General features: G+C 39.1%; 1 protein-coding gene across 8 annotated transcripts in view; it reads right to left on the bottom strand.

Moving 5' to 3' along the window:
* The window catches only part of LOC132349814 (bMERB domain-containing protein 1), a 199,764-nt gene that overhangs the window by 178,677 nt on the left and 7,388 nt on the right, over positions 1-13,699 (bottom strand). For 7 of the 8 annotated variants that reach the window (XR_009497751.1, XR_009497750.1, XR_009497749.1 and 4 more), the window contains exon 3: positions 13,094-13,123. Coding sequence is in view for 5 of the 8 variants with exons in the window: in XM_059898615.1 (XP_059754598.1) it covers positions 13,094-13,123 (30 nt within the window). In the remaining 3 variants the exon portion in view is untranslated. Of the gene's footprint in view, positions 1-12,344; positions 13,011-13,093; positions 13,124-13,699 lie in introns of those variants that run through there. The other variant, XM_059898618.1, reaches the window with a different exon arrangement.

Here is a 13,699-nt window from a genome sequence, read left to right as displayed (position 1 = left end):
TTGGTTTCCATTTCCATGGAATATCTTTTTCCACCCCCTCACTTTCAGTCTGTATGTGTCCCTAGGTCTGAAGTGGGTCTCTTGTAGACAGCATATACGTGGGTCTTGTTTTTGTATCCATTCAGCAAGTCTGTGTCTTTTGGTTGGAGCATTTAATCCATTCACATTTAAGGTAATTATCAATATGTATGTTCCTATTACCATTTTCTTAATTGTTTTGGGTTTGTTTATGTAGGTCCTTTTCTTCTCTTGTGTTTCCCACTTAGAGAAGTTCCTTTAGCATTTGTTGTAGAGCTGGTTTGGTGGTGCTGAATTCTCTTAGCTTTTGCTTGTCTGTAAAGCTTTTGATTTCTCCATGGAATCTGAATGAGATCCTTGCCGGGTAGAGTAATCTTGGTTGTAGGTTCTTCCCTTTCATCACTTTAAGTATATCATGCCACTCCCTTCTGGCTTGTAGAGTTTCTGCTGAGAAATCAGCTGTTAACCTTGTGGGAGTTCCCTTGTATGTTATTTGCCATTTTTCCCTTGCTGCTTTCAATAATTTTTCTTTGTCTTTAATTTTTGTCAGTTTGATTACTATGTGTCTCAGTGTGTTTCTCCTTGGGTTTATCCTGTATGGGACTCTCTGTGCTTCCTGGACTTGGGTGGCTATTTCCTTTCCCATGTTAGGGAAGTTTTCAACTATAATCTCTTCAAATATTTTCTTGGGTCCTTTCTCTCTCTCTTCTCCTTCTGGGACCCCTATAATGCGAATGTTGTTGCGTTTAATGTTGTCCCAGAGGTCTCTTAGGCTGTCTTCATTTCTTTTCATTCTTTTTTCTTTAGTCTGTTCCGCAGCAATGAATTCCACCATTCTGTCTTCCAGGTCACTTATCCGTTCTTCTGCCTCAGTTATTCTGCTATTGATTCCTTCTAGTGTAGTTTTCATTTCAGTTATTGTATTGGTCATCTCTGTTTGTTTGTTCTTTAATTCTTCTAGGTCTTTGTTAATCATTTCTTGCATCTTCTCAATCTTTGCCTCCATTCTTATTCCGAGGTCCTGGATCATCTTCACTATCATTATTCTGAATTCTTTTTCTGGAAGGTTGCCTATCTCCACTTCATTTAGTTGTTTTTCTGGGGTTTTATCTTGTTCCTCTGCCTTTTCATCTTGTCTATCTTTCTGTGAATGTGGTTTTTGTTCCACAGGCTGCAGGACTGTAGTTCTTCTTGCTTCTGCTGTCTGCCCTCTGGTGCTAAACATTTGTTGAATAAATGGATAAATGAATGAATGAGCAGTAGGTAGTGTAGTGAATTGTTTTTTTAGTTCCCTACCACCATTTATTGTATGCATGGCCCTACCCTAGTCCCAGCAGCTCAGAGGAAGTAAAATATAGTAAAAAAAAAAAAAAAAAAAAAAAGGTGCTGATAATTCACAAGTCAGTCAATTATTAGCTTTTGGATTTCAAAACAGGTTTTGGAAACTAATCATAGAAGGATTCTGAAAAGCTCTACAGTCCCCAAACTAACCTCTGAGTATCAAAAGTCAAGTCCCAAAGGGCTCACAGCATAAAGTTTCTGCAATCATGGACAGATTTATGAAGAACAAATGAAGAGCCAGATGACCTTGCCCTGGGAGATAGATTCCTTAACAGAGGAAGGTGAAAAGGAGGGGTGCTGGGGGCCCTGGGAGAGAGGTCCCTGGGGCTGGAGAGACTGCTTGGAGAGTTGAGTCACCACTGAAAGGCCTCCAGCCTCTCTGGAGTGAGCACTGGACCTCATCGGCAAAGGGGGACCAGGTCAAGGCTCACAGATCACCCGAGTCACTGCCTAAGCCAAGGCCTACCTAGGTCCACAGCCAGGAGCTCTGTGGCAGCCCTCCTCAAGGCCCGCATGTTCATTTTCCAGCAAGACAGACACATCTGCGGCTCAGATGTGGCCCAGCTCTCTAAATTACCCTTGTGTACATAAGCCTACTGTTCTTAATCCTGGAGGGGAAGTGGGGGGAAACGGAAGGGAAAGCCTTACGAGCCCATCCTGACTGGAGCCAGCATGGGGATGAATATTAACCTGGCAGAAAAAAATCTTTTTTTTCAAGTTTGATTAACAAGTAGAATTTGAATAAAAAGAAGGCAAGGACACAACATCCTAGGAGGGGACACACAAGCAAAATGTCAGATGTTCTGATGGAGCCACAAAGAAACCAGTAGTAGCAGGAGAAGCATACATAGTGGGGAGTAATAAAATTGATTTTCGCAAACCATTTGCCTGTATTGTTCATCATTCTGTCTACACATTTGCATTTAGAATTTGCCTCTTCTTGGAAATTCCCTGGTGGTCCAGTTGTTAGGACTCCTTGCTTCCACTGCTGGGGGCCCAGGTTCAATCACTGTTCAGGGAACTAAGACCCCTGCAAGCCACGCGGTGCAACCAAAAAAAAAAAAAGGAAAACTAAATAAATAAATAAAATAAAATTTGCCTCCTCTAGCTTTTGCTTTACGATAGACTATTTTATACACCTTTTTTTCTTCTTTTATACAGAGTGAAAAGTTTTTCATTTCTTCAAGGCAAAGCTTAATTGTGCCAAACTGTTGAGAAATGACTCAAGATGTATATGTTGCTCCTTATTTCTCCCAGAGGATAAAATAAACTACTTGCATTCATTAACTCTATTCAAAAATTTCACACATCGGACTTCCCTGGTGGCACAGTGGTTAAGAATCCACCTGCCAATGCAGGGGACATGGGTTTGAGCTCTGGTCCAGGAAGATTCCACATGCCACGGAGCAACTAAGCCCGATGCACCACAACTACGGAGCCTGCAATCTAGAGCCCACGAGCCACAACTACTGAAGCCCACCCACCTAGAGCCCGTGTTCCGCAACAAGAGAAGCCACCACAATGAGAAGCCCGCGCACCACAACAAAGAGTAGCCCCTGCTCACCGCAACTAGAGAAAGCCCACGCGCAGCAACAAAAACCCAACGCAGCCATAAATAAATAAATAAATTAGTAAATAAATAACATATTAAAAGCAACTTACCTATCACCCTTTAAAAAAAAAATTCACACATCACCTGCAGAAGATTCTCTAATACTGTTCTCACAAATTCATTATTGGCCAAAAGCCTGGAAATCGTGGTTCACTTTAGTAATACTTATCATTATGGAGGAAAAACAGACTGCAAAACTTGGCAAATTATAATTTCTGTGTGGTGGGTTTGTATCTTACTGTTCAGTATATTAATTTAATACTTCATGTCCCTTTATTAAGTCCTCTAAATATTATTGTTTTCTCTGGCATTCAACCCATGCATAAACTGACTTTTTCCCATTTTCCTTTCATAGCAAAAAGTTAAAGTAAAACTGGCCAAATGTACAACAACTTTACTGACATACCTTTTTTTCCCCTAAGAACATTCTCTTAATCTTCAATTTAGAGGCCTGCTATTGAAGAAATCAACTGGACGGGGAATATTTTCACTTTGGTTTAGCAGTTTCTGTTTCAACTTTCCAATTTACAACCCTTATGCAGAGAAGACATTCAGAAAGAATGACGCATGAAAATTTAACAAACCTGAACTCTACATGTAACTTTATTTCAATTGTTCTATCCCCCTTCAAATTCTAGAACTAAAAGCTAACAGATGGGTACAAGGAAAGGAATTCCATCTCCCACCCTCCAAGTTAACTTCCTGACAGCCACTTACTATTTCCATTATATCCACAACAGTTTAATTATAATATTGAAACAACAGAAAGGGACCTGATGGGAATGTTAAATCAGTACAGCCACTATGGAGAATAGTATGGAGGTTCCTTAAAAAACTAAAAATAGAGCTACCATATGATCCTACAATCCCACTCCTGGACATATATCTGGAGAAAACTCTAATTCAAAAAGATTCATGCACTCCAATGTTCATAGCAGCACTATTTACAATAGCCAAAACATGGAAGCAACCTAAATGTCCATCGATAGATGAATGGGTAAAGAAGATGTGGTATATATATATATATACAATGGAATACTACTCAGCCATAAAAAAAGAATGAAATAATTCCGTTTGCATGGACCTAGAGATTGTCATACTGAGTGAAGTAAGTCAGAAAGAGAAAAACAACTATCACATGATATCACTTATACGTGGAATCTAAAATATGATACAAATGAACTTATTTACGAAACAGAAACAGACTCACAGACATAGGAAACAAATTTATGGTTACCAAAGGGGAAGAGGCAGAGAGGGATAAATTAGGAGTTTGGGATTAGCAGATACACACTACTATATATAAAATAGATAACCAACAAGGACCTACTACATAGCACAGGGAACTATATCCAATATTCTGTAACAAACCATGATGGACAAGAATATGAAAAAGAACATATATATATATATATGAACTGTACACCAGAAACTAACAGCATTGCAAATCAACTATTCTTCAATAAAAATTTTTTTAAATAAAAAATAAAATTTAAAAATAAAACAATAAAATAAAGAAGGGGACCTGAACTGAAGATGCAATCATACAGAAAGGGGAGCCACAGAAAGATCTAATGTGACCTCGTGGCATGTATGTATACATGTTCACAAACAGCATAAATGTATACATTTGCTGAACTCAACTCCAGAACAAACCAATATATTTTTCAAATACGCATTTGCAATTCCTTCATGGAATGTGTCCAGGGAAATCTATTTCAGTCACGATAGTAGGAAGGAAGGAATTTAAATCACGAAGGAAGAAATGAGTGGACTCCAGGCCAAAGGAGCCACAAGAACACTGGATGGTGGAAAAAGCAGCTTCAGTAACTTGCAGCTGAAGCTCAAGTTGGCCTCCTCAGTATTAATATGAGGAATCTTAATACTGCATTTTTTTCCTACTTTATGCTCAAAAAGAATGGTTTTTGAGAAGTCACTTGGGAATGATTTCAACTCTAAATTTTCAGCTCTATGAGAGTACAAACATACACAGGAAGTACACCATAAGTGACGACGAGCACATATAGACAGATAAGGACAACCTGTATCTCAATCCAAAGTAAAGGCATAAATCTTACATTTGCAAAAGAGGTGATTAGGAAAGATTACAGGATGTAAATCTCATTTCCTTTACATATTTCCCAGAATATTCATACCACCAATAATACAAAACAGCCAGAGTCATTTGCTTTACCTAACTAAAATTCATTTATTTTTCATTTACATTAAATCACACTACCCTAAAAATTTAATATACATATTTTATACATAAAATTTAAACTTAGAAATGAAGCAACTGGTGTTGCTTTTACAACCCTTTCCGCCCAAAATATGAAGAGTATTCTGGCTCCATGGCTCAGAGGGATAGGCCACTGATATGAGTGTTAGAAAATGAACAAATAGTTCTTCATCATGAATAGTAGAAAGGCAATATTCAGAAACGGCAGGTGTCTGCCCAACTATCGGACCTCAGTATTGAGGTAGAGTATCAATCACACTGACAGAGTCCTTCACTAGGAAGCATCATCAAACACTGTGATAGTCTCAGCTCCAAAATGGCTTGCCACCTTACCGGAATCAATTCTCGGTCCCCAACATTCACAGAATTCACAACATACATATTCCATCCACTGTCAACCTAAAGTGAAAATGTAGTCCGTTCTGTTGTTGGGCCATTATCTGGCTACCTGGCTGAATTTCCATTTTCAGGTTATATATGGAGGCTGTGGAGTAGGAGTGGATGACCACCTACATATTATGATTTCAGGGGGGTCCCAGAAATTAACATCCAGAGTAAATCTGTAACAGTTGTGAGCTGGTGGTCATCACCCAGACAACCACACTGCATGAACCACAAACTATGAAATATTAACATACATAAACAGGGGGAAATATTCAGGGTTCTCCCAAAAAACAGAACCAAAGGGCTGTGTATAGAGAAGGACATTTATTATAAGGAATTGACTCACATGATTATGGAGACAAGCCCCAAATCTGCAGGGTGAGTCAGCAAGCTGGAGACCCAGGAGGGTCGATGGTTTAGTTCCAGTATGAGTCTGAAGGCCTGAGAACCAGGTGAGCCGATGGGGTAGCTCCCATCTGAAGGCCGACAGGCTCAAGACATAGGAAGAGCCAATGTTTCGAGTCCAACAGTAGAAGAAAAGCCAATGTCCCAGTTTGAAGGCAGTCAGGCAGTAAGAATTCTATTACTTGGGATGAGGCCAGCCTTTTTGTTCTATTCAGGCCTTCAGCTAATTGGACAAGGCCCACCCACATTAGGGAAGGCAATCTGTTTGACTTAGTCTACCAATATAAATGTTACTCTCATCCAAAAACACCTTCAGAGAAACACCCAGAATAATGTTTGACCAAATATCTGGGCACCCCGTGGCCCAGTCAAGTGGACACATAAAATTAACCATCACAAAGGGTAATTTAGTGGTTTGGAGAAGGCCCAACTATCACGATTCCACCCAATTCCCCCTTTTTTGTTTTGGCCACGCCACGTGGCTTGCGGGATCTTAGTTCCCTGACCAGGGATCAAACCCAGGGCCCCTGCAGTGGAAGCATGGAGTTCTAACCACTGGACTGCAGGGAATTCCCTCCACCCAATTCTTTCTTTTTTTTAAAAAAATTATTTATTTTTGGCTGCATTGGGTCTTCATTGTTGCGCACGGGCTTTCTCTAGTTGTGGCGAGTGGGGGCTACTCTTCATTGCGGTGCACGGGCTTCTTATTGCAGTGGCTTCTCTTGTTGCGGAGAACGAGCTCTAGGAGCATGGGCTTCAGTAGTTGTGGCGTGTGGGCTCAGTAGTTGTGGCTCGCAGGCTCTAGAGCGCAGGCTCAGTAGTTGTGGCACACGGGCTTAGTTGCTCCGCGGCATGTGGGATCTTCCCAGACCAGGGATCAGACCCGTGTCCCCTGCATTAGCAGGCAGACTCTTAACCACTGTGCCACCAGGGAAGCCCCCTCCACCCAATTCTTAAAGACAAACAATCCAGTCTTTGTAGAGCTGGGGAGAGGTGTGACGAGACGGTTTTCAGAGGGTATGTGCAAGTTGGGCCAGGGGCATCAAAGCCTACAAGTCATAACCATCTCCAAGAAAATACAATTTTATGGGCCTGAGGCCAAAGTAGGTAAGGGTCTGGACTGTGCCCAGCTTAAGACAGAACAGCTGCCTGCACAAGGGGATGAAAATGAAAGGGCCATCAGTACAGACTGCTCAGCAGCAGTCCAGAGGCAAAAAACAAAGATGAGAAATCCACAAATTACATTCATTCATTCAGCAGTATTACAGGGCCTCTGCTACATGCCCAACACTGTGCTAGACATTTCAGATACAAGTATGAATAAGAAATATATTCTTCCCTCCAGGAGCTCAGTCTAGTAGGGAATACAAATATGCAAACAAATAATGATCATCCATTGTGGAAGGTTCACAACACATTGCAGTGATAGACAGCATAATGTAAAGTGTATCAGAGGTCTTCTGCTAAAAAATACCCTCTTATTTCCACCCCCTCCCACCACAGCAATAGTTACTAAAATTCCATCCAGAGAGTCCTTTGTGTTAGCAATTAAAACAAAACAAAACAAAACTCAACTAGAAAGGCTGTCATCCACATCTCAGTAAATTAGCTTAATAAACCTACTTTTCTAAATGTAGCTGAAATCAGTCAGATAGAGAGAATGGGAGTTTTGAAAGGTGAGGAAAAGACATGAGAACCGATTTGGAAGATATTGCACTAAGTCAGAGAGAATGCAGGGAACGGGCATCCAGAGGAAGGAGAGGATCTCTGAAAAGAAAGGGGACACTTCAAGGTCAAAATCTTCAAGTACAAGGACCCATTAAGTTTCTAATACTTTCAGAAGATGAACCTAATTTCTAATGGAAGCTGCCTCCAGAATGTTCACTCACTTCAAAATTCTCCCTAGGGCTGATTGATCCTTCCTCATTTTCTTCCCCCAGAGGGAAGAAAAGATCCAAAGAGGAGGCTCTGCTACCATCTCTCTAAATCATGACTGTCGTGTCACTTAAGTAGTCTGATCCCTAACTTCATCACAGTTATTCTGTCCCCTTGGATTGTCTGGGTGGTCAGGGTTAGGGAGGGATGAAGGACAGGAGAAGGGGGCTTGTTATGGCCATTCAACAGAGAAAGGAAGGAAGGTATGGATAAATAAAGATTTAAGGAAAGAAAGACACAATGGGGAAGAGAACTAAAAAAAGATAGGCTTCTAACTGATACATGCCAATAATGTTACTCAGTTACTAACTATTCCCTTTTATTCACTTGGTTGGCTACTGCTCACAGTAGCTTGAAATTCCAAGTACATCCTTTATTGTTAAACTCCAGATTTCCCCTTTCACTTATTCCCCATTATTAAAAGAAAAATTTTCAATAGTTGTTTAATTGCATTTTCTGTTCCTTTAGATTCTAAACATTGTGGGTAAAACTAGATTAAGTGTAGCCAATGCAAGGTCAAGATCTTCAGGCACAAAAAATCCATTAAATTTCTAATAGTTTCAGAAGATGAACCTAATTTCAAATGAAAGCTGCCTCCAGAATATATGGTTAAGCATGTTCTGGGTATAATTTGTTTTGGCAAACACTATGGAAATTCACATAAAATTTCACTGAACTAAAAGTAAATTGCCCACCTAGCAAAAGATATTTTTCAATAGCTTCAAATGAATCCTAAAGGATGACAATTCTTGGAGAGAAATAAAGTATGGGTGAGTTAGAAATTGTAATTCTGGGTCATCTACCTCAATCAGAGAGACTATCTATGTTTAATTTGGTTGTGGTTAACACAGTTGATTTGGAGGCCTTATTTAGACACAACCTGAAATACCAAAGTTAAATCTCTATATCTATGTGTTTTATAGTGAAAGAAATGAAACAAAATTTTCTTCAAAGTATTAAAAACCAAAATTGCAATTATTAATGAAGTACTAGAATGTGAAAATGTTTTCCTCTTTGAATTATCTTTTAGTAGCTGTAATTCCTCTCATTCATTAAACACTTTTCTTATTCTGGCCCCCCAAAATATCAATACAAATAAGATAAAGTTTTCCTAAAGCACCCTTCATTTTCATGAACCCCTAAATGCAAAATTTCACTATGTAGTGGGCAAATAATCACTTTGTCTGCTGAATCACCTTACTGACAGATTTTGAGGAAAATATTTTTACATGCCACTCTCAAACTTGTTATCAGAAATTTTTAAACACATGCAAACTCTCACATTGCCTAATTTTTCCTCACCAAACCCACTATGATATAGCTAAAAGGGAATAACTTTCATTAATTTTCCTATAAATGAAAAAGACTGATAGGTAACAAATTATGCATGATTTTTAATTACAAGTAAGCTGGACAGAAACATCTACTTTATTCAAAGTTGAGGAACAGCCAATGGAAATTTCCTTCTAATTTAGAACTTAAATGCCTTTTCTTTTTCTTCTCTTTCAAGATCTCATCTCGGGCTTCCCCGGTGGCGCAGTGGTTGAGAATCCGCCTGCCAATGCAGGGGACACAGGTTCAATCCCTGGTCCGGGAAGATCCCACATGCTGCAGAGCAACTAAGCTCGTGTGCCACAACTACTGAGCCCACGTGCCACAAATACTGAAGCCTGCGCGTCTAGAGCCCGTGCTCCAGAATGAGAGAAGCCACTGCAATGAGAAGCCCGTGCACTGCAACGAAGAGTAGCCCCCGCTCACAGCAACTAGAGAAAGTCCGCGTGCAGCAACGAAGACCCAACACAGCCATAAATAAATAAATTAATTAAATAATTTAAAAAAAATAAAATCTCATCTCATCTGATCCTACCATCACCACTCCAGTTCACAGACCTTCAGTCTTGCGACTTTCCATCCTTCAAGACCCAGCTCAGGCATCTCCTCCATGGAGCCTTCCCAGGTTGCCTCGGGCACCATGTTTCAAAGTACCTACTGCTTATGTCACTAACCTACAGCTGGGAGGCATTACTTGAGTAATATTCAAGCTTTCTATTGACCACTTGTCATGGATGCTGTTCAAGCAATGAATGATGAATCGGATTAGATGTCCTGAGAACCTGATTATCAATTTCTTCACTTAAACTCCCAACTAGACCACGGACTTCTTTTAACAGTTATCGCCTTGTTGTTTACCCTCTTCACATCCCTACAGTGGCCCTTTAATAACATTTATTATTTACATAAGGGTTATGAAATTTTATCTACTGTGGTTATCCTGGTGGACTATAAAAGGGTGGTTGCATCCACTTGTACAGAAGGAAAAGATCTCCCTTGAACTGAGAAATCATTTTTCAGTTATCTGGGTAAAAGACCTATATCTGAGACTGGAAATGGAAACTACGAGTCCAAAAAGATGGGACTAGGCACTCCTGATTTTACTGGTAGCGGGGCCAAGAAGACAACTCCCTGGTAGTGGTGGCCAATGGCATTACCATACGATGGCCATCAGGGCATCAGAAAAGTAGGAAAGCTGGGTAGGTGCCATTGGAGTTACAAGGTAAATATCTCAAATGCCAGGACCCAGGATCAAAAAGCAATATTCTGTAAACTTTTTTCAAAAAAATGCTTCAACATCCTCTAAATTTCCTTTCTGTTTTCTACGTGTATTAGGTAAAGTTGTTTTGAAAATCCAGTCTACCTCAACTCTGTCAAGGGAAATGAATGAAAGGTTTTGCCTTTGCCTGAGCAACCAGGGGCCCCAGAAAAGGAGCCAGGTGGCAACACACAAGCAAGTTAAAGAAACCTTATGAATGGGGAAATCTGGAAGAAGAATAAGAGCCACCTGCTCTGTTCTAAACACTGGAAGGTTGAGAGTGTGTTTTACCAAGGACAGCAGCATTTTAAAACAAACACTGCATTATTTCGAATGAGTTCCATTTCTCACACTAAAAAAAAAAAAGTACTCCTGCATAAAAATTAAAAAGGTATTATTTGCAAAAATTCAGAGAATACATGCTACATATTCTCTCTACAGTACAGAGTAACACATTATTGAGTAAAGATTATCATACTTTTATGAATAATAAGCTTTTCCCCCTTGACAGTATAAACAAGGTTTGTTTTCTGAAATATTTTCCCAAACACTATTCTTCCACCATAAGTAATATTGAAGCTCATCTAAAAGATTGCCTGGTAGTTCTTTCTATAGTTACTCTGGATATTCTTTTTAAACGACAAAACGTGTCTTATACGTTGTGAAATAGCTCTTCTGTTGTATGAACTAACTTTTAGAACTACTGAAAAAAAAATTAGGGCTTCCCTAGTGGCGCAGTGGTTGAGAGTCTGCCTGCCGGTGCAGGGGACACGGGTTCGAGCCCTGGTCTGGGAGGGTCCCACATGCCGCGGAGCAACTAGGCCCGTGAGCCACAACTACTGAGCCTGCGCGTCTGAAGCCTGCGCTCCGCAACGAGAGGCCGCGATAGTGAGAGGCCCGCGCACCGCGATGAAGAGTGGCCCCCGCTTGCCGCAACTAGAGAAAGCCCTCGCACAAAAACGAAGACCCAACACAGCCAAAAATAAATAAATAAATAAAATTTAAAAAAAAAATTATTTTAGAATTAAACTATCTAGAAATCCTTACTCTCGCCCCAATAATGTAAAATATATTCATATCTATTAAATTCAAATAAATCCACACTTAAAAGTTATTTACTTATGACATATAAATTTATATTACAAGTTATATAAATTATATGCTTAAAATATTTAGGCATACATTCTTAAATTAATCTTAAATATAAATTCTCAAGATAAATATATTAACATCTCAGTGCTTCACATCTTTAAATCTGTGAAACACTCCATGGGAAGCAACAGAATAGTGATGCAATTCTCGGGTGAAAATTGCTAAAACTTCTTGAAATAGTCAAATAATTGATAAACCCACTGGTTTTGTAGTTAGAAAAACAGTAAATCTGAAAAACTGGATCAAGTTTCTCATGTACACCTTAAAGATTACCTATAAAGATTTATGTTAAAGCACTAATTTTAAAAAAGAGAACATCAGTGTGAATTTGGGGTAACTATTTTCCCTGGAACTTTATGGAATAGAGTTCTTCCTTCCAGAAGAAAACTTATTAATTTTTTTTAGAAACTTCACTCAATATATTTTTTTTAAAAGCCAAATATTTTATATATTTCATATATCTAGGAAATGGGATATTTAGCCAAGTGACTATGCTGAAAACTAAAAAACATTAACTAAAAAAATAATTAAAAACTATAAAAGTAGAAGACATCAGTAAAATACACTCTATACAGAACACTAATCATACACTGCGCACATATTTTTTTACATAAAACGTACTTGCAGAACTTTAATATTAGCATAACAATAAATTATTATACAGCATTTTAGGGGAAAATCTGGTTATTCAATCTTCCTGATTGAATTCTGTGTAAACAGAAATTAACTATAAGGACTATTTTTGGTATAAAAGGTAATCTGATCCAAAAGTGTTTAAGAGATAACCTGAGATTTTAGAAGAGAAATGTATACAATCAAAATGGAAGTTCCTTAAATCAACTGGCAATAAAATATTAGACCAGAAATAGTAACGATTATAAATTGCCATTTTGCCACTGTTATTGATATTAACCAAAGTATTAGGGAAGTGAAAATACTAGAGAAGTATCAATAATACTTTTGGATTAGAATGAAAAAAAAGGAGATTTGAATAAAATTGAAAGTTATCATTGCTAATTAAAAAACAATCGGGTCTACAGAATAGTAATTCTTCAAAATGGAGCACATAACTGGTAAGCAGGGTACTTCATCTGCAGGCAATCCTCTGTATTTAAGGGAAAAAAATTAGTCAATTTCAGGGAGTTCTTGACTTGTCATTTCTCTGGGGGTCTTTCAACTTCATTTGTTCCCTTTATACAAAGGAAAGTAAAAGCTGACTTCAAGGTACCATCACCACCCTGTTGTGAAAAGCAGAGGAAAGTGGCCCACAGAAAACCACAGAGCCCAGTGTAAGCTGTTCTCCAGTGAACAGGAACGAGGCTGAAGTTGGTCAGCTATAACAGAGAGAGAGAGAGTCTTTTAGGGCTCCATATAAACCAGACCCATGAGTTAGCATTCTAAGTAGTTTGAAACTCACCTGTACAAAAGGCCAGTACATCAGACCACTCTGGAATAAAGAAAAACTTTATTAGGATGCTTTTTAATCGCACAAAACAATCACACAGTTCGTTCTATAAAGCATTAAGAAACACCAGGCAGGTGGAATGTGGACGTGGTATTATATTTCAGACTAAGCAGATTAAATTAGACTACTTATGGTCTCTTGAGTGGAAGAGGGTAAGGAGTTGTACAAACAGCTGTTAGGCACAAGAATAAAGATTTTTATTATATTCACAAATTTACAATAAAAAGTCTACCTGAATCAGTACCAATTCTGGAAGACAACTGCTTTCAAAATAACAACACATATTTATTTATTTAAATTTATTTATATTTTATTTCTGGCTGTGTTGGGTCTTTGTTGCTGCATGCGGGCTTGCTCTAGTTGCAGCGAGGGAGGGCTACTCTTTGTTGTGGTGCGCGGGCTTCTCATTGCAGTGGCTTCTCTTGCTGTGGAGCACGGGCTCTAGGCGTGCAGACTTCAGTAGTTGTGGCATGCAGGCTCAATAGTTGTGGCTCACGGACTTACTCGCTCTGTGGCATGTGGGATCTTCCCAGACGAGGGCTCGAACCCGCGTCCCCT

Source organism: Balaenoptera ricei, chromosome 15 (assembly GCF_028023285.1).
Source record: "Balaenoptera ricei isolate mBalRic1 chromosome 15, mBalRic1.hap2, whole genome shotgun sequence".
In the NCBI taxonomy this organism is placed as follows: Eukaryota; Metazoa; Chordata; class Mammalia; order Artiodactyla; family Balaenopteridae; genus Balaenoptera; species Balaenoptera ricei.
The sequence above is the reverse complement of the archived record's forward strand: the minus strand, read 5'-3'. Positions and strand labels throughout refer to the sequence as shown.